The sequence below is a fragment of the Nerophis lumbriciformis genome, linkage group LG11 (genome assembly GCF_033978685.3).
Source record: "Nerophis lumbriciformis linkage group LG11, RoL_Nlum_v2.1, whole genome shotgun sequence".
Lineage (NCBI taxonomy): Eukaryota > Metazoa > Chordata > Actinopteri > Syngnathiformes > Syngnathidae > Nerophis > Nerophis lumbriciformis.
This window is the reverse complement of record NC_084558.2, coordinates 41,580,828-41,608,601: the sequence shown is the minus strand read 5'-3', so window position 1 is coordinate 41,608,601 and position 27,774 is coordinate 41,580,828. Positions and strand designations below refer to the sequence as shown.

Genomic DNA, 27,774 nt, shown 5'->3' with positions numbered 1-27,774 from the left:
TAGTGTGCACAATTATTGGACAAATATTATTGTGTAAACGTTTTAGGCAACTATTAGTGTGCACAATTATTGGACAAATAGTATTTTTTAACAGTATTAGGCAACTCTTAGTGTGCACAATTATTGGACAAATATTAGGGTGTAAAAGTAATAGGCAACTATTAGTGTGCACAATTATTGGACAAGTATTAGTGTGTAAAAGTATTAGGCAACTATTAGTGTGCACAATTATTGGACAAATATTAGTGTGTAAAATTATTAGGCAACTAATAGTGTGCACAATTATTGGACAAATATTATTGTGTAAAGGTTTTAGGCAACTATTAGTGTGCACAATTATGGGACACATATTATTGAACACAACTATTAGCAACTACTAGTGTGCACAATCATGGACAAATATTATTGTGTAAAACTATTAGGCAACTGTTAGTGTGCACGATTATTGAACAGATATTAGTGTGTAAAACTATTAGGCAACTATTAGTGTGCACAATTATTGGACAAATATTATTGTGTAAAACTATTAGGCAACTATTAGTGTGCACAATTATTGGATAAATATTATTGTGTAAAAGTATTAGGCAAATATTAGTGTGCACAATTATTGGACAAATAGTATTGTGTAAAAGTATTAGGCAACTATTAGTGTGCACAATTTTTGGATAAATATTATTGTGTAAAATATTAGGCAACTATTAGTGTGCACAATTATTGGACAAATAGTATTGTGTAAAAGTATTAGGAAACTATTAGTGTGCACAATTATTGGACACATATTATTGTGTAAAAGTATTAGGAAACTATTAGTGTGCACAATTATTGGACAAATATTATTGTGTAAAGGTATTAGGCAACTTTTAGTGTGCACAATTATTGGACAAATATTGTGAAAAAGTATTAGGAAACTATTCGTGTGCACAATTATTGGACAAATATTAGTGTGTAAAAGTATTCGGCAACTATTAGTGTGCACAATTATTGGACAAATATTAGTGTGTAAAAGTATTCGGCAACTATTAGTGTGCACAATTATTGGACAAATATTATTGTGTAAAAATATTAGGCAACTATTAGTGTGCACAATTATTGGACAAATATTGTGTAAACATTTTAGGAAACTATTAGTGTGCACAATTAATGGACAAATGTTAGTGTGAAAAAGTATTAAGCAACTATTAGTGTGCACAATTATTAGACAAATATTACTATGTAAAAGTATTAGGCAACAATTAGTATGCACAATTTTTGGACAAATAGTATTGTGTAAAAGTATTAGGAAACTATTAGTGTGCACAATTATTAGACAAATGGTATTGTGTAAAAGTATTTGGCAACTATTAGTGTGCACAATTATTGGACAAATATTATTGTGTAAACATTTTAGACAACTATTAGTGTGCACAATTATTGGACAAATATTATTGTGTAAAAGTATTCGGCAACTATTAGTGTGCACAATTATTGGACAAATATTAGTGTGTAAACGTTTTAGGCAACTATTAGTGTGCACAATTATTGGACAAATATTAGTGTGTGAATGTTTTAGGCAACTATTAGTGTGCACAATTATTGGACAAATATTGTGTAAACGTTTTAGGCAACTATTAGTGTGCTCAATTATTAGACAAATATTATTGTGTAAACGTTTTAGGCAACTATTAGTGTGCGCAATTATTGGACGAATATTAGTGTGTAAAAGTATTAGGCAACTATTAGTGTGCACAATTATTGGACAAATATTATTGTGTAAAAGTATTAGGCAACTATTAGTGTGTACAATTATTGGAAAAATATTGTGTAAAAGTATTAGGCAACTATTAGTGTGCACAATTATTGGACAAATATTAGTGTATAAAAGTATTAGGCAACTATTAGTATGCACAATTATTGGACAAATATTAGTGTGTAAAAGTATTAAGCAAGTATTAGTGTGCACAATTATTAGACAAATAGTATTGTGTAAAACTATTAGGCAACTATTAGTGTGCACAATTATTGGACAAATATTAGTGTGTAAAAGTATTAGGCAACTATTAGTGTGCACAATTATTGGACAAATGGTATTGTGTAAAAGTATTTGGCAACTATTAGTGTGCACAATTATTGGACAAAAATTATTGTGTAAAAGTATTTGGCAGCTATTAGTGTTCACAATTATTGGACAAATATTAGTGTGTAAAAGTATTCGGCAACTATTAGTGTGCACAATTATTGGACAAATATTAGTGTGTAAAAATATTAGGCAACTATTAGTGTGCACAATTATTGGACAAATATTGTGTAAACGTTTTAGGCAACTATTAGTGTGCACAATTAATGGACAAATGTTATTGAACACAACTATTATCAACTATTAGTGTGCACAATCATTGGACAAATAGTAGTGTGTAAAAGTATTAGGCAACTATTAGTGTGCACAATTATTGGACAAATATTACTGTGTAAAAGTATTAGGCAACTATTAGTGTGCACAATTATTAGACAAATAGTAGTGTGTAAAAGTATTAGGCAACTATTAGTGTGCACAATTATTGGACAAATATTATTGTGTAAACATTTTAGACAACTATTAGTGTGCACAATTTTTGGACAAATATTATTGTGTAAAAGTATTCGGCAACTATTAGTGTGCACAATTATTGGACAAATATTAGTGTGTAAACGTTTTAGGCAACTATTAGTGTGCACAATTATTGGACAAATATTAGTGTGTGAATGTTTTAGGCAACTATTAGTGTGCTCAATTATTAGACAAATAGTATTGTGTAAAAGTATTAGGCAACTATTAGTGTGCACAAATATTGGACAAATATTGTGTAAAAGTATTAGGCAACTATTAGTGTGCACAATAATTGGACAAATATTATTGTGTAAAAGTTTTAGCAACTATTAGTCTGCACAATTATTGGACAAATAGTATTGTGTAAAAGTATTAGGAAACTATTAGTGTGTACAATTATTGGACAAATATTATTGTGTACAACTATTGGCAACTATTAGTGTGTACAATTATTGCACAAATATTTTTGTGCACAACCATTGGCAAATTTGGCAACTATTAGTGTGCACAATTATTGGAAAAATATTATTGTGTAAAAGTTTTAGCAACTATTAGTCTGCACAATTATTGGACAATTATTTTTGTGTAAAGGTTTTTGGCAACTATTGGTGTGCACAATTACTATTGTGCACAACTATTGGCAAGTTTGGCAACTATTAATGTGCACAATTATTAGACAAATATTGTACACAACTATTAGTGTGCACAATTATTGGACAAATATTGTGCACAACTATTAGTGTGCACAATTACTGGACAAATATTGGATATTTTTTGTGTGTAAAAGTTTTAGGCAACTATTGGTGTGCACAATTATTGGATAATTATTTTTGTGTAAAGGTTTTAGGCAACTATTGGTGTGCACAATTATTGGACAAATGTAATTGTGCACAATTGTTGGCAAATATTAGTGTGCACAATTATTAGGATCTATTAGTGTGCACAATTATTGGACAAATATTATTGTGTACAATTGTTGGACAAATATTACTGTACACAACTATTAGCAATTTTTAGTGTGCACATTCATTGGACAAATATTATTGTGCACAATTATTAGGAACTATTAGTGTTCACAATTATTGGACAATTAATTTTGTGTTAAGGTTTTAGGCAACTATTAGTGTGCACAATCATTGGACAAATAGTATTGTGCACAACTATTAGTGTGCACAATTATTGGACAAATATTATTGTGCACAACTATTAGCAACTATTAGTGTGCACAATTATTTGACAAATATTATTGTGCACAACTATTAGCAACTATTAGTGTGCACACTCATTGGACAAATATTATTGTGCACAACTAATAACTATTCATGTGCACAATTATTGGACACATATTGTGTACAATTATTGGCAACTATTAGTGTGAACAATTATTGAACAACTATTATTGTGCACAACTATTGGCAACTATTAGTGTGAACAATTATTGAACAACTATTATTGTGCAAAGGTATTAGGCAACTATTACTGTACAAAAATATTGCCCAACTATTACTGTGCACAACTATTAGTTATCTATTATTGTTGCAAAAGTCTTGGGCAACAATTAGTGTGCACAATTATTGGACAACTATTACTGTGCACGATTATTGGACAACTATTAGTGTGCGCAATTATTGCACAATTGTTAATGTGCACAACTATTGAGCAAGAGCAGTACGGTGAAACAGGGGTTAGGGCTCGGGGTCTTCCTGTGTGGAGTTTGCATGTTCTCCCCGTGACTGCGTGGGTTCCCTCCGGGTACTCCAGCTTCCTCCCACCTCCAAAGACATGCATGTGTGTATGTTGTCTTTCTGTGTTGGCCACGCCATGAGGTGGCGACTTGTCCAGGGTGTACACTGCCTTCCGCCCGAATGCAGCTGAGATAGGCTCCACCACCCCGAAAGGGATAAGCAGTAGGAAATGGATGGATGGATGCAACTATTAGGCAATTATTAGTGTGTACAATAATTGGACAATTATTATTATGCAAAAATATTGGACAACTATTACTGTGCACTATTATTAGTGACAGTAATCACCAAAAATTATGTTTTAACAGTAATTTTTGTTTATGACTAGAGATGTCCGATTATCGGCCGATAAATGCTTTAAAACGTAATATCGGAAATTATCGGTATCGGTTTCAAAAAGTAAAATTTATGACTTTTTAAAACGCCGCTGTGTACACGGACGTAGGGAGAAGTACAGAGCGCCAATAAACCTTAAAGGCACTGCCTTTGCGTGCCGGCCCAGTCACAAAATATCTACGGCTTTTCACACACACAAGTGAATGCATGCATACTTGGTCAACAGCCATACAGGTCACACTGAGGGTGGCCGTATAAACAACTTTAACACTGTTACAAATATGCGCCACACTGTGAACCCACACCAAACAAGAATGACTAACACATTTCGGGGGAACATCCGCACCGTAACACAACATAAACACAACAGAACAAATACCCAGAACCCCTTGCAGCACTAACTCTTCCGGGACGCAACAATATACACCCCCCGCTACCTCCTACCCCAACCCCGCCCACCTCAACCTCCTCATGCTCTCCCAGGGAGAGCATGTCCCAAATTCCAAGCTGCTGTTTTGAGGCATGTTAAAAAAAATAATGCACTTTGTGACTTCAATAATAAATATGGCAGTGCCATGTTGCCATTTTTTTCCATAACTTGAGTTGATTTAGTTTGGAAAACCTTGTTACATTGTTTAATGCATCCAGCGGGGCATCACAACAAAATTAGGCATAATAATGTGTTAATTCCACGGTTGATATCGGAATCGGTAATTAAGAGTTGGACAATATCGGAATATCGGATATCGGCAAAAAAGCCATTATCGGACATCTCTAATAAGAAGCAGTTGAATGCTCGCTTTTTGAATTTCCATGAAGAAAAAAACCCTATTCATTAGGTAGATGACACCGCCCTCTGTAAACGCCCCCGATCTTTTTTTTAAAAGGCTTTGCTACACATCTTAAAATAAAGCCTCAATAAATTCCATCTTTGTTTTGAGTCTTCTTGTTGTCTTTCCCCGGCAGACGTGGACTCCACCAAGGACCCGTGTCAGAACGTCAAGTGCAGCCGCCAGAAGATGTGCGTGGCCCAGGGCTCCCAGAAGGCCATGTGCGTCAGTCGCAAGAAACTGGAGCAGAGGTACCGCGATCCAATTACTGCCAGCGCCATTATTAGTGGACTTTTGATGCAGTGCCGCTTGACGCTGATGGCGAGGATCTGTCTGAAAAAAAGATATTGATTACGGCGACACACAGGATTGAGTCGACTTAAAAAACACTCGATAACGAGGCCACAAAGAAAAAGGAGGCTGCCACAACCACCGGCGCGGATTTTTCTTTCCGCAGAGCCTTCCGCGTGAAGAGAATTAATGGAGTGAATCATCACTCGTCTTTTCTGCAGTCGAGGTCGTTCGTCATTGTCAGGAAGAATAGTGCAAAGACGGAGCTTGATAAACCCGAGAGAGTCGGATAAAGTGTACACTATTTTGGATTTATTACAATACAATTATCACATAACGTAAATTCTGTCATTATAGCCGAAGGTTGTTGTTTACCTCAACCTATTTTTGACATAGGATAGGATAGGTCTTTATTGTCATTGCAACAAGTACAACGAAGCTATGTTTTCAGCACAAACCCGTTCAAGATTAGACAAACAAACAGTGTACAGGGTTACAGAACAGGAACGCTGATAGGTCGCCACGAGGTGCCCCGTAAAAGGTGAGAAAAAGGTAAAACGCTGGGGAAGAAGATGAGTAAAAAAATACAATCTAGACCGGGCTCCTAGGGGCCTAGTTTGGAGTGGGGGAAAACCCCCATGCCATGCATACATAAACATGTTACATTTAATCACGACAACTCGCCACAGAGGGGGGAGGGTGGGAGTTGGGGCCCTGGAGGTCGACTGCTGCTATGAAGCGTTGCCAGCAGTCCATCACCCCGAAGGGGAATCAAGCGGTGGTAAAGGCGTGGGGTGGGGGTTGGGGGCGGGGGGTGTATATGCCCATTGTCCATAGGCCTGGGGCCGTTCTGCATGCAAGCAAAAGTTCGACTACAGGTGTCGTTGAGGAGGGAGGGAGGTCAAAAGCGTCAAGGCCATTCGAGGGAGTCAAATCGTAGATTAGGATTTTCGTTTTCTTCACAGGTGTGCTTGAGGGTGGCTATTTTGAAGAAACTAGAATACAAAACATGTTTTCAGTTATTTCACCTTTTTTTGTTAAGTACATAACTCCACATGTGTTCATTCATAGTTTTGATGCCTTCAGTGACAATCTACAATGTAAATAGTCATGAAAATAGGAGAAGGTGTGTCCAAACTTTTGGCCTGTACTGTATACAAATGTTGAAAAGTCACAATTCCCCTAAATTGGACTCACAGTGACGGAATTTAAAGGGCCGGTTGGCACATATGATTGTTGATGAACATGTCGTTGAAAATGTTTTCCATCTCTTAGAGTCCAGCAGCGAGAGCCGCCGGCCGGCGGCGACGCCACCTGTGGCCCTTGTCCTCCCGGCGCCTCCGGCCCCGTGTGCGGCTCTGACGGACACAACTATGCCTCGCAGGTGAAAGAACACACCACCTACAGTGAAATAGATAATACAGTGTTATCTGCCCACAGATGCTACCTGCTGGATAGTTCCACTCCTTAATACCGTCTTTTCCGGACTACAAGGCGCATTTAAAATCCTTTTTCCCCTCAAAACTCGACAGTGCGCCTTATAACCCGGTGCGCCTAATGTACGGAATAATTCTGGTTTTGCTTACCGACATCGAAGCAATTTTATTTGGTACATGGTGTAATGATAAGTGTGACCAGTAGATGGCAGTCAAACATAAGAGATGTGTAGGTTGCAATATGATGGCAATATGACTCAAGTAAACAACACCACATTTTATATGTTCCATTGAAAATATAGAACATTACACACGGCGCTCAAAAATCCATCAAAATGTTTTAGTACGTTTGGTAAGCTATGAAGCCGCTCCACTTGATGGATTGTCGGCGCATTAAACATACGAGTATTATTATGGTGTGTGTATAAGGTGTATATTTATATATTTATCAGTTTACTATATAGGCATCCACACAAATTTAAATACCGTATTTTCCAGACTATAAGGCACACTTAAAATATTTTTTTTTCTCCTCAAAACTCAACAGTGCGCCTAATGTACGGAATAATTCTGGTTTTGCTGACCGACCTCGAAGCTATTTTATTTGGTACATGGTGTAATGATAAGTGTGACTAGTAAATGGCAGTCAAACATAAGAGATATGTGTAGATTGCAATATAATGGCAATATGACTCAAGTAAACAACACCAACATTTTATATGTTCCATTGAAAATATAGAACATTACACACGGCGCTCAAAAATCTATCAAAATGTTTTAGTACGACTTTGGTAAGCTATGAAGCCGCACCGCTTGATGGATTGTACTGTACTTCAACATACCAGTATTATTATGGTGTGTGTATAAGGTAAGACATTTTATCTGGCGTTTTGTTTTGCATTATTATGCAAAATAAACTTTTCTTACCTTCTAGTGCCTGCTGATCTGTATTTGGGATCTGCATAAATCCTGAAAAATTGCGCGCGTCCGCCTTTGTAGTCCATGCTGACACTGTAGTTGATAAGCGTCTTCTTTTTCTCTATCTTCTTGTTACGGGACTGTGGAAGTCGATCCCTACCCGTTCCACAGATATCACGTCACAGAAGCCAGACGTGCCGTTTTAACAGAGTTTTATTGGCCATGCATATCCAAGCACAATCTTTCCAGAAGCTTTTCTCTCCAGTCTCTCCCAACACTTCCTCCTCTGCTGGCCGCTCACTGTTAAAGACAACAGATGACTAGATTAACACGTACCACCTGTGAAATCTAATCACCTGCCAGCTGTGTCTCGCCGTCCCGCACATGCCCCGCCCCTAGCCGATGGTGCTCCGCTCTCGACACCATTGGCAGAGGCGGTGACCTTTGCTCCTGCAGGCGCGCTGATCGCACTTTCCCTCCACAGGGACATTCATCCTCCGCTGTTGCCATTTCTAATATAAAGTAGTGTAAAGTTCTTACTTATATCTGTCAGTAAACTCGCCATGAAAGCGTTAAAAAATACCGGTGTAGTGAGTTTACATTATTCACCCAAGGAACTTTAGTTATTAGAGAGTTCCGGTCGGACGTTTTTTCACGGGACACATTTCCTCGAGGAGATGCTGCTCTGTTATTGATTTAAGTCAAGTCTGAATGTCATTAAAACAGTTAGCTCCATCTTTTGACACTTCTTCCACTCCCGTCCTTGCACGCTACACCGCTACAACAAAGATGACGGGGAGAAGACGCTGTCGAAGGTGAGCCACGTAAATAAGACCGCCCACAAAATCGCATCCGGAAGCGACTGTCAGAAAGCGGCTTGAAGATGATCTGTAAAACATCATCTATGCAACATTTTGACCAAAGAACCACCATTACATGTTATGTAGACCACAAGGAAGTGTTTTACATTTAGACAAAAATAATAATAATATGACTCCTTTAATGCGCCCTTGTGGAGGTTTCCCTCTTGTCGGGGGTTCTCCTGGCCGACAGATCTTCGTGAGCCCAGTAGACAGTTTGAATACAGTCCGTTTATTATAATACACACAAGTGCTCAGGACTTTTCGGTCGGGCGTGTCCGTGCTTCCTCTCTCGGTCTCTTCGTGTGTGTGTCTTTTTGGCTACAACTCCCAACTCCAACAACTTGTCTCGTCCCGGCTGCTGCTAATAAAGGCAAAGGGTGATTAGATAACAAGGCCCAGCATGGCAATCTACTCACCTGCCGCTGTCTTCGAGGCCTGTCCTTGCACACCCCGCTGCGCGACAGGCCTGCAGGCCACGTCCCCCCCCCCACAGCCCTATAATCCTGTGCGCCTTATATAGGGAAAAATATATTCTTTAAAATAGACCATTCATCGGCAGTGCGCCTTATAATCCGGTGCGCCCTATGGTCCGGAAAACACGGTAATTCAGTCACACGCAGGATTCTCACAGGAATGAGGCAAAAATACCACCTTAATTACTGTCACAGATCAAAATGTTTGTTTTGTTTTATGATAATTGTCTTCTCTGCAGTGTAAGCTGCAGCAGCAGGCCTGTCTCGCCGGCAAGTCCTTGACCGTCATGTGTGCTGGGTTCTGCCCCTGTGCCGTCGCCCACGTTACCGCCACCAAACACGGCAAGAGACCTTTTTTTTTTCCCTTCTTCTTTTGAAGAGCTTTACTTGTAGGAAGTGTAAATGTCACCCGGGAGACTCTCAGGTATTCATTATTTAGAGTGTACACATCGTCCATCAACGAAGGCAAACGGTATTGATCGCGCACTTTGTGTGAATGCCAATGAATCAATCGGAGGACAAGAAGTACGTGTACTCCCATTACGTCATCGGCTTCGCTACATTTAGTCGCCGAAGTGCACATTACGCACATCACGTCACTGTTGGACAAGCTGGACAAAACATTAGGTACACCTGCATCATCTTATCAGATTCCATTCACAGACTGTGCCTGTTCAAAATGCTACTTTTTAATTGATTTAAAAATCATCTTTATTAAAACTGGTGTGCATAATTTCAGTGCATATATGAGCACTATTTCTAATATTTTGAGCTTTTTTTTTTTTTTTTTACATTTTAGACATTTTAAACTCCATTTATTGACATGTAACCAGAACCACTGAAAATTACTGTAGTATATTTTTTAGATATTGTTTTGCAATTCTTAAAAAATATTTTTTTAAAGTTTACCAAACGGTAATTTCATTGTTTTTTTCTTAATTTTATCGAGTATTTTAAACCTCAATATTTTCAAAAAACGTATCCAAAATATTTTGACATTTTTAAATATTTTTTTTATTTTCATTTTAAAAATGTTATCCCTTTTTGATTTTTTTTTTTAATATGTTGACCTATTTTTTTTTTTATGTATATTTTGACATCCCATACATTAAAAGAAGTTCACCAAACTACAGAATATACTGCAGTGCATTTCAAATTATTTTTTCTTTATTTTATCTACTAGTGCTGTCGAACGATTAAACATTTTAATCAGATTAATCACACTTTTGCAGTTTAATTCATCGCGATTAATCATTTATTGACATTAGGTTGCCAGAACCACTGAAAATTACTGTAGTATATTTTTAAGATTTTGTTTTGCAATTCTTAAAAAATATTTTTGACATTCCATGTATTAAAACAAGTTTACCATTATTTCAATGTTTTTTTTTCTTAATTTTATCGAGAATTTTAAACTTCAATATTTTTCAAAAAAGGTATCCAAAATACCTTGACATTTTTAAATATTTTTTTAATTTTCATTTTAAAAATGTTATCCCTTTATTTAGATTTTTTTTTTTTAATATGTTGACCCATTACATTTTTTTTTTAATATTTTGACATCCCATACATTAAAAGAAGTTCACCAAACTACAGAATATACTGCAGTGCATTTCAAATTATTTTTTCTTTATTTTATCTACTAGTGCTGTCGAACGATTAAACATTTTAATCAGATTAATCACACTTTTGCAGTTTAATTCATCGCGATTAATCATTTATTGACATTAGGTTGCCAGAACCACTGAAAATTACTGTAGTATATTTTTAAGATTTTGTTTTGCAATTCTTAAAAAATATTTTTGACATTCCATATATTAAAACAAGTTTACCATTATTTCAATGTTTTTTTTCTTAATTTTATCGAGAATTTTAAACTTCAATATTTTTCAAAAAAGGTATCCAAAATACCTTGACATTTTTAAATATTTTTTTAATTTTCATTTTAAAAATGTTATCCCTTTATTTAGATTTTTTTTTTTAATATGTTGACCCATTACATTTTTTTTTAAATATTTTGACATCCCATACATTAAAAGAAGTTCACCAAACTACAGAATATACTGCAGTGCATTTCAAATTATTTTTTCTTTATTTTATCTACTAGTGCTGTCGAACGATTAAACATTTTAATCAGATTAATCACACTTTTGCAGTTTAATTCATCGCGATTAATCATTTATTGACATTAGGTTGCCAGAACCACTGAAAATTACTGTAGTATATTTTTAAGATTTTGTTTTGCAATTCTTAAAAAATATTTTTGACATTCCATATATTAAAACAAGTTTACCATTATTTCAATGTTTTTCTTCTTAATTTTATCGAGAATTTTAAACTTCAATATTTTTCAAAAAAGGTATCCAAAATACCTTGACATTTTTAAATATTTTTATTTTCATTTTAAAAATGTTATCCCTTTATTTAGATTTTTTCTTTTAATATGTTGACCTATAACATTTTTTTTTTTAAATATTTTGACTTCCCATACATTAAAATAAGTTCACCAAACTACAGAATATACTGCAGTGCATTTCAAATTATTTTTTTCTTTATTTTATCTACTAGTGCTGTCGAACGAGTAAACATTTTAATCAGATTAATCACACTTTTGCAGTTTAATTCATCACTTGCGTGCACCATTTGAATTATCTTTAAAAAAGACCCCAATATTTTGACATAAATGCAATTTTACTGTCAATATGTCTTACAATAATTTTTAAACATTGCGCAATAGATGATTAATGCGATACTTATGTTTGTGCTTAATCACATGAGTTATCACGTTAACTTTGACAGCACTACTTTTGAATATCGCTCCCAATGAATGAATGAATGAATGAGGTAACCAAGCAGAATACAATGATTTGCAAATCCTTTTCAACTTGTATTCAATTGAATAGACTGCAAAGACAAGATATTTAATGTTCAAACTGAGAAACTTAATTTTGTTATGCAAATAATCATTAACTTAGAATTTAATGGCAGCAACACATTGCAAAAAAGTTGACACAGGGGAATTTTACCACTGTGTTACATGGCTTTTCCTTTTAACAACACTCAGTAAACGTTTGGGAACTGAGGAGACCAATTTTTGAAGCTTCTCAGGTGGAATTATTTTCCATTCTTGCTTGATGTACAGCTTAAGTTGTTCAACAGTCCGGGGGTCTCCGTTGTGGTATTTTAGGCTTCATAATGCGCCACACATTTTCAATGGGAGACAGGTCTGGACTACAGGCAGGCCAGTCTATTACCCGCACTCTTTTACTACGAAGCCACGCTGTTGTAACACCTGCAGAATGTGGCTTGGCATCGTCTTGCTGAAATAAGCAGGGGCGTCCATGAAAAAGACGTTGCTTGGATGGCAAAATATGTTGCTCCAAAACCTGTATGTACCTTTCAGCATTAATGGAGCCTTCACAGATGTGTAAGTTACCCATGTCTTGGGCACTAATACACCCCCATACCATCACAGATGCTGGCTTTTGAACTTTGCGCCTATAACAGTCCGGATGGTTCTTTTCCTCTTTGTTCCGGTTTCCAAAAACAATTTGAAATGTGGACTCGTCAGACCACAGAACTCTTTTTTACTTTGCATCAGTCCATCTTAGATGAGCTCGGGCCCAGCAAAGCCGGTGGCGTTTCTGGGTGTTGTTGATAAATGGCTTTCGCTTTGCATAGTAGTTTTAACTTGCACTTACAGATGTAGCGACAAACTGTAGTTACTGACAGTAGTTTTCTGAAGTGTTCCTGAGCCCATGTGGTGATATCCTTTACACACTGATGTTGCTTTTTGATGCACGACCGCCTGAGGGATCCAAGATCACGGGCATTGCCACTTACGTGCAGTGATTTCTCCAGATTCTCTGAACCTTTTGATGATACTACAGACCGTAGATGGTGAAATCCCTAAATTTCTTGCCATAGCTGGTTGAGAAATGCTGTTCTTAAACTGTTGGACAATTTGCTCACGCATTTGTTCACAAAGTGGTGACCCTCGCCCCATTCTTGTTTGTGAATGACTGAGCATCTTATGGAAGCTGCTTTTATACCCAATCATGGCACCCACCTGTTTCCAATTAGCCTGTTCACCTGTGGGATGTTCCAAGTAAGTGTTTGATGAGCATTCCTCAACTTTCTCAGTCTTTTTTGCCACTCGTGCCAGCTCTTTTGAAACATGTTGCAGGCATCAAATTCCAAATGAGCTAATATTTGCAAAAAATAACAAAGTTTTCTAGTTCAAACATTAAATATCTTGTCTTTGCAGTCTATTCAATTGAATATAGGTTGAAAGGGATTTGCAAATCATTGTATTCTGTTTTTATTTACCATTTACACAACGTGCCAACTTCACTTGTTTTGGGTTTTGCATATATTGTGGAGAATGCATATATGTTTGAGTTCTTTCTTTATTCATAGTCATGTTTAAAGGAGCTAGTGTTTTTCCATTTGTACTCTTTCTATTTTTTTTTTAGGAATATGTCCGCAAGTAAACTGTGTGTGTTCCCTTGAAGGCTTGCAATGTAGGAGTTGGAGTACTCCCTTATATCTTATCCGTAGTACAACAATGAGCCTGTATTCCTTTCTGGGGGCACTGCTTTCCTTTTCAAGAAGTAGTTTCTTGCCGTTTGAATGTGAAACCAATTCGAGAAGCCGGTATGAATGTATTGGTCTGGGCTGGTCTCCTGAAGCTTCAGTAAAACTTGTTAATATTCCTATTCTGTCTTGATGGTTCTTCTTACTCTGCATATATGTCATCTGAAAGAATTTGGGATTGACCAGTGACTTTAATTCAGAGAGCTGCACCGGTCAGGACTTGGCCGACTTGGGCGACCGTCTCCGAGACTGGTTCCAGCTCCTGCATGGAAACGCCAAGCAGAATAACTCGGGCAAGCTCGGCGCTCGACCCGCCTCAGGTTTGTGTGCAAAACACTCGCGTCGAAGACTCTTAAAATAAGCAAATGTCTTTTGCAGCGTTGGATAAAAGCCTGTTAGCCAGCTGCAAGGACTCCATCGGCTGGATGTTCCTCAAGCTGGACGCCGACGCTGACCTCCACCTGGAGCACGGCGAACTGGCGGCCGTCAACCTGGACAAGTACGAGGTGTGCATACGGGCCTTCTTCAACTCCTGCGACAGCTACAAGGACGGCAAGGTCTCCATGGCCGAGTGGTGCCTCTGCTTCTGGAGGGAAAGTAAGTCAAAGCCGTGGAAACGGACTACTCACACTTTTGAATGAGAACTAGGAGCTTAATTTGTTCCTTAACAGGGTTCGTGAATAGAAAGATTCGTATAGTGGAGCAAATTTCTCCATTAAAAACAATATAAATATCAATAATGGGTTCCAGCCTCGACAAAAGTTCATATTTTCGTCAAGGTTTGTACACTTTGACCACAATATAAAGTGCTATGTATCAAACAATCACAACAAGTAGGTGACAAATCACGTTTTTATTTAACAACAAGTCGGAAAAACAGCAACGGCAAGTTAAACTGTCCACTGTATGCACTGCAAAAAGTCAGTGTTCAAAAACAAGAAAGAAAAATACAAAAATTAGGGGTATTTTATTTGAACTAAGCAAAATTATCTGCCAAAATTTGGCTTGTCAAGACTTTCCAAAACAAGTAAAATGAGCTAACTTCAATGAACCCAAAAAATACCTTAAAATAAGTATATTCTCACTAATAACAAGTGCATTTTTCTTGGTAGGAAAAAAAAAAAAGAGACCTTTTTGCTCAATATGTTGAAAAATATTCTTAAATTAAGTAAATGCTAGTGCCATTATCTTGACATAATGATATGCGCTCGCCGTTACATTTCTTGAAACCAGCAAACTTATACTAAAAGCTAATTTATTGTTCTTAACGGAAAGGCAACAAGGCAACCGCTTGTTACTCTCGGGGTCTCTCAGCCGCTCAGGCAAATCATATGGTCTAAAAATGCATTTTTCCATCGATAACATGACATCATCGCGCCAAGTGCGTGCTCTTTTTAATTGTAATTTTGAAGAATTAATCTGAATGTGCATGAACTATTTTCTGTTCAAAATTGCTAGAAATGTCACATGTTAAATGTTTAAATATTAACTGTCAGTTTACTCTACTGTGCCAACAGTACTACTTTTTGAGTACGGTACGTATTTTCTATTGTTTCATTGAAAATAAAACCGCAAAGTCCATTTGGCTGTCATCCGTTTTAATTATGAGACACAATTGTGTCAAAGTCATGATTTTTTTTTTTCATGCTTGAAATAAGAAATGATTACTTTAAAAAAGTAGTTTTATACTTGTGAGTGTTAATGACACAGCTTTGCAACAGTTGATATTCTAGTTTCAAGCATGTTTTACTCAATATAGGTCATCAAATTTCAGCAACAAGCTGTAATATCTTACTGAGATCATTTAGGACCAAAACCCTTAAAACAAGTAAAACACTCTAACATAAAATCTGCTTAGTGAGAAGAACTATCTTATCAGACAGAAAATAAGCAAATATCACCCTTATTTGAGATATTTAATCTTACTTAGATTTCAGTTTTTGCAGTGTGTACTGCTCTGTCAACACACACAATTAGGCGCCCTTACAAATGATCAGAAATCACACACAAAATCTGATTTTCAACAACCATATTGCTACAATAATAAACAGTTAAAAAAGTAAAATCCACTTTGTGTCATCGGCAAAGGAGCAGCTGAAGAAAGGAGAGAGAGAAGGAGGAGGAAGGAGGTAAGGGTGGGGCGGAGGAAGAGGTAGTGCCTTTTCCTCCGCTGTGAAACGTGCTGTGGTACGAAGTAGGGTGGTCCCGATATCAATATACCGGTAAATGTATTTTGATACTTTTCTAAATAAAGGGTACCACAAAAAAAATGTCATTATTAGCTTTATTTTACCGAAAAATCATAGGGTACATTAAACATATGTTTCTTATTGCAATTTTGTCCTTAAATAAAATAGTAAAACATACTAGACAACTCGTCTGTTAGTAGTAAGTAAACAAACAAAGGCTCCTAATTAGTCTGCTGACGTATGCAGTAACATATTGTGTCATTTATCATTCTATTATTTTGTCCAAATTATTAATTAACCTCTTAAGGCCCAAGCTGTTTTTTTTACATGCTTTTTTAATTTCTCTTTGTTATTTGGGTTTTTTGGACCCTAATCAGAATAAAAACTAAGAATCATCTTTTTATATGATGTACTTAGTCCATAAGTACACAAACGTGTACTTCATGTTTAGTGACATGCTAAATCTTATTTTTACACTTTTTTTTTTTCCAAATTCCATTGTGTGTTATACTCTTCTGACACCACCAGATGGCAGTATAAGTGTCTACATAAGTGGCCATAAGACCCCAATTCAGTAGTGTACACAATTTTGGAAATAAGAGCTAAAAGGTGCTGTCCACACATGTGGCCACTAAGGCCTTTAGAGGTTTTAAGGACAAGCTGTAAAAATGAATTATTAATCCACTTATTCATTTACTGTTAATATCTGCTTATTTTCCATTTTAACATGTTCTATCTACACTTCTGTTAAAATGTAATAATCACTTATTCTTCTGTTGTTTGGATGCTTTACATTAGTTTTGGATGATACCACAAATTTAGATACCAAGTAGTTACAGGATCATACATTGGTCATATTCAAAGTTCTCATGTGTCCAATTAGTTTATAAACATAATATGAATTTAAAAAAAAGGAAAAAATAATTTGTGACGATTAAAAATATCGATGTAATCATAGTAGTATCGACTACATACGCTATTGTACTTGGTATCATTACAGTGGATGTCAGATACTTCACCACTAGGTGTTGCATGATAAGAAGCATTCCTGGCTACACTGTGGTCATTTTTAGTCCCATTATTTCAAGTAGTAAGTGGTTAAATGCGTAGCAAATGTTTTTTTCGCCATTAAATTTGGCATCTTTTTTTCATTTTGGAATGTTGCATTTGCTGGTCACAGAGCCGCCCTGCCTGGCTGAGCTGGAGAGGATCCAAATGCAGGACGTGTCCAAAAGGAAACATGGTAAACATGTTAGTATTTATCAATAATTATGGTCCCTGACCACTTATGCGTGCGTGTGCGTGTGAAGGGATGTACATTCCCAGCTGCGACGAGGACGGCTACTACAGGAAGCTGCAGTGCGACCAAAGTGTCGGAGAGTGCTGGTGCGTAGACCACCATGGCGGCGAGGTGACGGCCACCAGGATCCACGGCAAGCCAGACTGTGGTAAGTGCAGCACAGACCGCTAAATTATACATTAAATTAATAAATACATAAATATATTCAATAAATTGGTCCCTTGAGCCAGAATACATTCAGAATAATCTCTAAAATAACGTATTATATATTTTATTTCGAAAATGTTATTGCCAACATGAGTAAAAAAATAGATAAAGTGAATACCGTACTTTCCGGACCATAGGGCGAACCGGATTATAAGGCGCACCGCCGATGAATGGTCTATTTTCGATCTTTTTTCATATATAAGGCGCTCCGGATTATAGGGCGCATTAAAGGAGTCATATTATTTTATTTTTTTTCTAAATGTAAAACACTTCCTTGTGGTCTACATAAGCCGCAATTGGCACCCGGGCCACACCTTGGACACCCCTGGTGTAGAGGGAGCATCTTTAGGACTAAAAGGTCAACAAAAACTGAAAGGGAAATGTAATATACAACAATCAATGAGGCTCTTGATGGTTCGACTTGTATTTAGATTCAGATTCACTCTGGTTTTCAGGAATCCATTAAGAACGCAATAACCAAAAGCAAATGATAAACTAAGTGCTATCCTTTTCACTGCCAAATCTGTATTTAATTTTCAAATTGAATGTATTTTAAAATAAAAAATAACAGTTCTTCGGGCTCCTCATTGCTACATTTGTAGCTCGATCCAGTTTGACTCTAGTTTCAAAGGATGAACTAATAATGCGATAAACAAAAACTATGACAATTTGATGACATAGCCCTTTGACTGTCCCATCTGCATTAGCTCTGGATTGATATTTTGCATTTCTGTGTTGACGTAATATTCTTATTTAGCCTCTTAATAGTTAGATTTGAATTGTTGCGTTCGGACCAGTTGTTCCTCCCAGGGAATTCAAGTCGCTGTTCGCTCCCAAGCTCTTTACGACACTTAAAGCTGAGTAGAAAAACCACCAGAGACAGAATAGGTATTTTGTAATATATTTGCAAAGCTTTGTAAATACATTGAGACCAGTCCAGCATAGAACATTCAATCGCGCCCCCAAGATGGTCTGCCCCCCCTTGAAAAACGCTCTCCCCTCTTAAGTCTCTCTCCCTCCCACCCTCACAGTCATGTCCCTCCAGCCCAAAACACATGCCCATTGTCCTCCGCACCTGGACATAAGGCTAGATAAGAGAAAGGAGTATCTCTCTTTCTTACATTCCTCACTCAAGGTTAAGCACACAGTATTTGCAGACAACCAAAAGACCACAATTGGAAGAAAAACACTAGCTGTTTTGTAATATGATTATGAAAAGAAGTAACACTTAAATTTGGATATATGTAAATATCTGCCTCCGACAATTCCCCCTTCAGATCTTCTAAAAAGATCTTTATCACTAGTACAACACTTATAAAATACGCCCCTCTTTGAGCAAGCTAGTAAAAAAATAAAAGCATAGTTACATGGGAGATAAACAGATGGAATTTATGTCAATGTCGTCACTGTCAGGGAAGGAAACTAGCATTTCTCGAAAGTCACCACTTTGCTTGACCCCCTTCCATTTAAGGGGGTCAAATCCAGATTGATTTATTAAGAATGTGATAAGTACAAACAAATGACGACTTCAGAAGCATTGTTCATACTCCAAGTCAATTTTGATTTGTTTGCCCATATGCCACCTGTATCGGATTTGCTTATAGAATAGGAATAGAATAGAATAGAATAGTGTCAGTGTGAACAGTGCAATCCCGTATGTGGAAATAAATCGGATATAAATGCGATGCGTTCTCAATGTGAACACTCCGGTTGCATTCATCCCACCTGAACGCCGTCAAAAAGCGATAAGCTTCATAATACCGTATTTTCCGTACCATAGGGTATATAAGGCGCACTGCCGATGAATGGTCTATTTTCGATCTTTTTTCATATATAAGGGCCGATTAAAGGAGTCCTATTATTATTATTTGTTGTAAATTGCAAACACATCCTTGTGGTCTACATAACATGTAATGGTGGTTCTTTGGTCAAAATGTTGCATAGATGATGTTTTACAGATCATCTTCAAGACGCTTTCTGACAGTCGCTTCCGGATGCGCCGTTTTGTGGGCGGTCTTATTTACGTGGCTCACCTTCGACGGCGTCTTCTCCCCGTCATCTTTGTTGTAGCGGTGTAGCGTGCAAGGACGGGAGTGGAAGAAGTGTCAAAAGATGGAGTTAACTGATTAAATGACGTTCAGACTTTACTTAAATCAATAACGGAGCAGCATCTCCTCATCCGGAAACAACACCGGAAATGTGTCCCGTGAAAAAACGTCCACACCAAAACTCTCTAATAACTAAAGTTCCTTGGGTGAATAATGTAAACTCACTACACCGGTATGTTTTAGTGCTTTCATGGCGAGTTTACTGACAGATATAATAACTTTACACTCCTTTATATTAGAAATGGCAACAGCGGAGGATGAATGTACCATAACAAGATAGAGAAAAAAAAGCTTATTGAGTACAGCGATAACTACACGGACTACAAAGGCGGACACGCACAATTTTTCAGGATTTATGCAGATCCCAAATACAGATCAGCAGGTACCGGAAGGTAAGAAAAGTTGCTTTTGCATAATATTGCGAAACAAAACTCCAAATATGTCTTACCTTATAGACACACCATAATAATACTCTTTATGTTGAAGCACAGTACAATCCATCAAGTGGAGCGGCTTCATAGCTTACCAAAGTCGTACTAAAACATTTTGATGGATTTTTGAGCGCCGTGTGTAATGTTCTATATTTTCAATGGAACATATAAAATGTTGGTGTTGTTTACTTGAGTCATATTGCCATTATAGTGCAGTCTATATGTATCTCTTATGTTTGACTGCCATCTACTGGTCACACTTATCATTACACCATGTACCAAATAAAATTGCTTCGAAGTTGGTCAGCAAAACCAGAATTATTCCGTACATTAGGCGCACCGGGTTAAAAGGTGCACTGTTGAGTTTTGAGGGGAAAAAAGGATTTTAAGTGCTCCTTATCATCCGGAAAATACGGTATTTAAATGTTTGTGGATTCCTATATAGTAAACTAATAAATATATATAAATACAATAGACAGCTATAAATTAGTCATTTAAAGTTTCATAAAATTTAAAGAATACAATTTTTTTAATAAAATGATTAAATAAATCCTAAATGTTAAGGGATAAAATTATTATTTAAAAACACACACACATATATACCTGTGCAGTGTATTTTGACAAATTATTTTCCATTTTAATGAAATAAATTCAATTTTAAATCAAAATGCAATTCAATTGGTCTTGAATACTTTGGTAGAATCTAAACATTTATTTTATTATATATATTTTATCCTTTTTTTAATTGAAAAATGTTGACTAAGTAAATAAATGACTGCATTAATATTCAAATTAATGTGGATGTGCAAAATTATCATAAATCCTTACAAGCCTTCAAAAATACAATACATTCATGAACCCATATAGACGATATATACATTTATACGACTCATTTGAATTTCCATAAAATTTAACACACACAACTGATATAAAAAAGGATGAACAGAATGATTAAAAGTAATGAATACAAAACATCTTGAAATTAATTGAAAGAGTAAACTGTAAAAAATACTCAACACAATCAAAAAGTTTAAAAAATATATTTATTCAACAATTTGGTCCAATTTTTCAAAATACAGTGCATTTAGTAGCATCTTTAAAATGTTAAAAAGGTTACGTCATTGGTTTAAATACATTCTGAATGCACAAACTAATACATTTTTTGAATGGCTCTTGATGTTAAAAGTTGAATCAAAACATTCGATAATTGAATCAATCTTTTTTGTGTGAATAATGTTGCCAAACAACAGGACTTGAAACAGAAACATGTCTTTGTCTCTCTCCTTCTCAGATGAAGTGTTGGGAAACTCCGGCGACTTTGGGAGCGGGGTGGGCTGGGAGGACGACGATGAGAAGGAGGCGGGGGACCATGGTGATGAGGCGGAAGAGGAGGAGGAGGAGGAAGAGGAGGAGGAGGCTGATGATGGAGGTTACATCTGGTAGAGCCGTGGGATCCTAACCTGAGATCCCAGTCGCAGCCTCTGACCTCATTCAGGGATTCAAAGATGGTGAAATCCAGCTCGTATGGCGGTGGTCCGACGACGAGGTGACAAGTAGTTTCTCTTCCTCTGCTTCATTCTTTCTTCTTTTCTTTTTCGTCACGCCACAGAACGCTACACCATCCCTTTTTCGGACAAACACTCGTAGCGGCTATTTTAACATCCTTATTCAGCTTAAGGCACAGTTGAAACGATGCGACCGATCTTATAAAGTAGAAGTGGCTCGTCGCTGCCCTCTAGTGTCGGCGGGGGGAAGATATCGTGTATTTGAGCAGCATTACTTGAAGTTGTGTGCGTCGTACTTGAAGTCAGCGTTTGTTGTTTTCCTTCTACAAGAACATGGCCGCCCATATCTCCATCTGTGCTACTTGTGATGTTGCATGTTCTAGTGAAGTTAAGAATGTACCTTCTCGGCTCAGCACTTTACTAATAAAAAAAACATTTCAAAAAGGCAGCAAAGCCTCTCGTTATCCCCTTTAATTTTAAACACTCTACACAATGTAGAAACACACAAAAAGTTGATGTAGATCAGGGGTGTCAAACTCGTTTTCATTGAGGGCCACATCGCAGGTATGGTTGCCATCAGAGGGCCGCTTGTAACAATGAGTAATATATGAATATACATGTTGTGGAAGTCGCTTCCCAGCACAGGAGCCAAGCGTGCAGGTTTAACAAGGTTTTAATGATCAATTGTTTTACAAAAGTTTTCTCTCCAGTAGAACATGACTTTCCAGCCACGTCCGTATCCTCTCTCTCCTCCTGCTCCCGGCCGCTTACTGCCAGCTGTGTCTCGCCATCAGCACTGCCACGCCCCTGTCTGATGGTGCTCTATCCTCAGCACCATGGACAGAGGCGGTGACATTTGCTCCTGCAGGCAGCGCTGACAACATCCCCTCCACACATGTATATATATATATAATACATTAACAATATATTTTTTTACATAAGCTATAAAAAAAAATATTTTAAATTTTACTTTAAAAACTGGCAGCTCAGTCTCCAGAATTTTACAGTAAAAGCAGTGGATTTTTTTTTACAGCATATAAAAAAATTGAATAAATGGAATGGAATGGAGAAACAATACCACTGTTTTTAGCGGTAAAATTCAAACAGAGCTGCCAGTTTTAGTTTTTTTTTTACCTTAAAATCTTGTTGTTTTAATGTTTTTTTTTGTTTTTTTTTTAATGTTTTAGTGTCTTACTGTATATGGAAAAAAACAGTATCCAAAGTTGATTTTACGGTAAAAAACGGAATTTAACCGTAAAATCTATTGTCAATTTTACAGTCTACAATTTGATTGATAAATTGTTTTGAAATCATAAGTCAAGCAGATATTTAAGTACGATATTTATCTTTATTTTAACAAAAAATATTTTTTGAATACATGATAATATAATTAGAGATGTTTGATAATGGCTTTTTTGCCGATATCCGATATTCCGATATTGTCCAACTCTTAATTACCGATTTCGATATCAACCGATACCGATATATACAGTCGTGGAATTAACACATTATTAGGCCTAATTTTGTTGTGATGCCCCGCTGGATGCATTAAACAATGTAACAAGGTTTTCCAAAATAAATCAACTCTATGGAAAAAAATGCCAACATGGGACTGTATCCCTTGCAGACTGTATTGATATATATTGATATATAATGTAGGAACCAGAATAATAATAACAGAAAGAAAAAACCCTTTTGTGTGAATGAGTGTAAATGGGTGAGGGAGGTTTTTTTGGGTTGGTGCACTAATTGTAAGTGTATCTTGTGTTGTTTATGTTGATTTTTATTAAAAAAAATTAAAAAAAATAAAAAGATACCGATATTTTCTGATATTACATTTTAAAGCATTTATCGGCCGATATTATCGGACATCTCTAAATATAATATTTAGATTTTGATAATATTAAATTTGAAAAGATATGCAATTGCATGCAGTACATGATTTTTAATGTCAAAAGGAAAAGAACAAATATATTTAGTAAGAAAAGATTAAGCATTTTATTAACGCATATTATTTCCAGGCTTTCGCGGGCCACATAAAATAATGTGGCGGGCCAGATTTGGCCCCCGGGCCTTGAGTTTGACACATGTGATTTAGAGTCTACATCAACTTTTTCTGAGTTTAATTCATAGTTCAATGCTCGTCAAAATGTTGCTGACTTCTTTATCGTGCTCAAACAAAGAACAATGCTGATGCAAGATTTTGGGCATTACTTTAGAATTCACCAAACTAAAAAAAAAAACTATTTTCATGAAAACATTTGAACACAGCATGCACCTCTGACCTGCTGTTTTGTTTAAGTGCAGTATATTTGCACAAACACAGTCAGCTGTGCATACATTTCCATTCATTTTACATGCATTTATTAAGCCTACATGCAAAATAACTCCCAACAAACCCTGTAAAGTTTTTCTTTGGCAAAATCCTTGCATATATTATTGGTCATATCGAGCAGATTCCACCCTGTAAACAAAGCATGCATGTGGATATTTCATTGTATCTTATAAGATCATCATAAAGTACTTCATAAGACATTTCAATTCTTATTCCTAAATAATACTGCTACTTTATTTAAGACATAATGTAACCCATTTAGGTTTTTCATAAATATAAATGTTTACACTATTAACTAACATGGTTCCCATCCTGTGCAATTATCAGAGAAAAATAAAAAGTATAAACATTTTTTATTTTACTGACGCTGTTCAACAAAAAACATGTATTTCCCCCAAGTTTACACGTTTTATTTAAATCCAAAACACAAACATTTTTCTAATAATTATTTATTGTATATGTATGGTTTACATGGACATGTATTTTTTTATTTTTAATTATAGCCACTCTCCAAAAAAAGTGTGGGAATTTTAGAGTTGTTTGCAATACAAAACTAAAACAAATAGCATTTTTATTTATATTTTTTAGTGTTTTTTTTAATGTATAAAAAATCTATTTTATTTCTTCAATTGTTTTTTTTGTTTTGGAATTAAAAAAACACATTTTTAAAGTCCCAGAATGTGGGGATAAATGGTTTTGTTGGAAAATTACTTTTTAAAATGTTTTTTTCTATCGCTGTTCAACAAAATAATACATTCTAGTTTTTAATCAGTTTTTTTCCGGGTTTTTAAAAAAAAAAAAAAAAAAAAAAGCTTAATTTGGAGATACATAGTTTAATGACATGCTATTTTTTATTTCTATCGCTATCAACGACATAATACAAAAGAAAAATTATATTTTTTATCTGAATTTTGCCCCCCATTTTTGTGAAGCGATAAACTATAAAAAATATCGAAATTGAAGATACATGCTGTGGAGGGGGGCGTGGCCTGCGGGCCTGCAGCGAGGCGGGGTGTGCCAGGACCGGCCTCGAAGTCAGCGACAGGTGCGTAGATGGCCCACCTGGGCCTTGTTATCTAATCACCTGTCGCTCTGTATAAGCAGCAGCCAGGAGGAGAGACGGGGTGGGAGCCGGAGGGATTTGCAAATTGTGGAATCTGCCTTCCAGTGGGTCCTCCTGACCACCAAGCATCTCCAGGCGAGCCCGTTTCATGGTTTAAAATACAGTTTTATCTTGCGTATCAATTCTCTGGGTTGCTTTTCAGCAGTTCTCTTCTTCCGCTCTCGCTCTGGCTCGTGCTCTCCCTCCGGCTCCCACCCCGTCTCTCCTCCTGGCTGCAGTTTATACAGAGCGACAGGTGATTAGATAACAAGGCCCAGGTGGGCCATGTAAGCACCTGTCGCTGACTTCGAGGCTGGTCCTGGCACATCCCGCCTCGCTGCAGGCCCGCAGGCCACACCCCTCTCCACAATGCTTTGACAAGCGACATACTATGGTTTTATTTTAACAACAACAAAATATATATATATTTTCTATATATATGTATTTTATTTGAATATTTTTTTGTTCTGGAGAAAAAAATTATGACAATTATTTCTAATTTTTCTGTTGTATCAGAACATTTCCATTAGATTGTGTAACTAATGTTGTGTCAGGTGTTTTGCAGAAAAAACTCACCTTTTTTTTTTTTAAATGTTTGAATCGTGATGAAGTGTATTGTTGCAAATAGTCCAAGAACTGCTGAGTCATCAGTCCATGTACTGCGACAACCACCTGAATCCATCGCCGTAGCCTTGTTTCTTCAACACGCTGCACATGAACACCTCTAATGGTCGCACGTTGCACTCCTTAATTTTCACATTTCCCTGTTGGGATGACATGTTCCGTTAACAACACGGTCGACGCTCAAAGTCGTCCTCTTGAAAACGGCTCACCTTTCCGGTGACTTTTCCGTCCAGTGTGAAAACTCTTCGCATGCAGGCTTCGCCGATGGCCTCCGGACGATCGATTTTATTACCCAGCACCATCACGGGCAGGTTGGCGATAGTGTCGTCTGCCAGCAGGGCCTCGCCGACCAGCACGATACAGTGTTAGCGTCACTTTTGTGTTGTTAGCGCTATACTAGCGTCAAACTCACATCCAGCTCTGTCTTGGACTCGTCTAGCCTGCTGTGGTCGGCGCAGTCCACTATGAAGACCACCGCGTTCACGGCGGGCAGGTAGTTCCTCCACAATCGTCGAGCTGATAAGACAGACATTTTATTTTTCTATCAATTACCCTCGGCCAGTGGTTCTCGAAAAAAGTTTCACCAGGTACCACCTACACCTAAGATACTTGGTCAACAGCCATACAGGTCACACTGAGGGTGGCCGTATAAACAACTTTAACACTGTTACAAATATGCGCCACACCGTGAACCCACACCAAACAAGAATGACAAACACATTTCGGGAGAACATCCGCACCGTAACACAACATAAACACAACAGTACTAATACCCAGAAACCCTTGCAGCACTAACTCTTCCGGAACGCTACAATATACACACCCCGCTAACCCCGAACCCCGCTACCCCAACCCCGCCCACCTCACCGTCCCAAATTCCAAGCTGCTGTTTTGAGGCATGTTAAAAAAAAAATAATGCACTTTGTGTCTTCAATAATAAATATGGCAGTGCCATGTTGGTATTTTTTTCCATAACATGAGTTGATTTATTTTGGAAAACCTTGTTATTATGTAGACTCTAAATCACAGGTGTCAAACTCAAGGCCCGGGGGCCAAATCTGGCCCGCCACATTATTTTATGTGGCCCGCGAAAGCCTGGAAATAATATGCGTTAATAAAATGCTTAATCTTTTCTTACTAAATATATTTGTTCTTTTCCTTTTGACATTAAAAATCATGTACTGCATGCAATTGCATATCTTTTCAAATTCAATATTATCAAAATCTAAATATTATACTTAGAGATGTCCGATAATATCGGCCGATAAATGCTTTAAAATGTAATATCGGAAAATATCGGTATCTTTTTATTTGTTTTAATTTTTTTTTATTAAATCAACATAAACAACACAAGATACACTTACAATTAGTGCACCAACCCAAAAAAACCTCCCTCCCCCATTTACACTCATTCACACAAAAGGGTTGTTTCTTTCTGTTATTAATATTCTGATTCCTACATTATATATCAATATATATCAATACAGTCTGCAAGGGATACAGTCCCATGTTGGCATTTTTTTCCCATAACTTGAGTTGATTTATTTTGGAAAACCTTGTTACATTGTTTAATGCATCCAGCGGGGCATCACAACAAAATTAGGCACAATAATGTGTTAATTCCATGACTGTATATATCGGTATCGGTTGATATTGGAATCGGTAATTAAGAGTTGGAGAATATCGGAATATCGGATATCGGCAAAAAAGCCATTATCGGACATCTCTAATTGAAATACAGACTCAGAATAGTCCAAACTACAACCAAGTTGACAAGGAATCTGACCCCTCGGGTTCGTTCCTCCAACTTAATTTTATATAGCTGACAGTATAATTGCTGCAAGTTTTCTGCCATCTTGTAAGACAACATGAGTAACTAAGGTTAATAATATATATTTTATATATGACCTAATCCAAACAAC

At 36.7% G+C, this 27,774-nt stretch overlaps 2 protein-coding genes across 8 annotated transcripts in view; one reads left to right on the top strand and one right to left on the bottom strand.

Annotated features, from left to right (window-relative positions):
* LOC133610373 (testican-2-like) overlaps nucleotides 1-22,244 on the top strand; it is a 62,166-nt gene extending 39,922 nt beyond the window's left edge. Inside the window, exons 3-10 of the mRNA XM_061966567.2 lie at nucleotides 5,611-5,725; nucleotides 7,041-7,149; nucleotides 9,695-9,797; nucleotides 14,252-14,371; nucleotides 14,430-14,648; nucleotides 17,421-17,483; nucleotides 17,551-17,688; nucleotides 21,578-22,244. Of these exons, the coding sequence (XP_061822551.2) occupies nucleotides 5,611-5,725; nucleotides 7,041-7,149; nucleotides 9,695-9,797; nucleotides 14,252-14,371; nucleotides 14,430-14,648; nucleotides 17,421-17,483; nucleotides 17,551-17,688; nucleotides 21,578-21,729 (1,019 nt within the window). The 3' untranslated portion in view covers nucleotides 21,730-22,244. The remainder of the gene's footprint in view (nucleotides 1-5,610; nucleotides 5,726-7,040; nucleotides 7,150-9,694; nucleotides 9,798-14,251; nucleotides 14,372-14,429; nucleotides 14,649-17,420; nucleotides 17,484-17,550; nucleotides 17,689-21,577) is intronic.
* The window catches only part of sar1aa (secretion associated, Ras related GTPase 1Aa), a 29,100-nt gene continuing 7,410 nt past the window's right edge, over nucleotides 6,085-27,774 (bottom strand). For 4 of the 7 annotated variants that reach the window (XR_009815860.2, XR_009815864.2, XR_009815863.2 and 1 more), the window contains exons 5-8: nucleotides 26,265-26,368; nucleotides 26,062-26,193; nucleotides 25,805-25,992; nucleotides 22,371-24,255 (exon numbers count right to left, since the gene is read on the bottom strand). Coding sequence is in view for 1 of the 7 variants with exons in the window: in XM_072914136.1 (XP_072770237.1) it covers nucleotides 25,876-25,992; nucleotides 26,062-26,193; nucleotides 26,265-26,368 (353 nt within the window). In the remaining 6 variants the exon portion in view is untranslated. Of the gene's footprint in view, nucleotides 7,167-8,128; nucleotides 8,420-22,370; nucleotides 24,258-25,637; nucleotides 25,993-26,061; nucleotides 26,194-26,264; nucleotides 26,369-27,774 lie in introns of those variants that run through there. The other 3 variants (XR_012050720.1, XR_012050719.1, XM_072914136.1) reach the window with 3 other exon arrangements.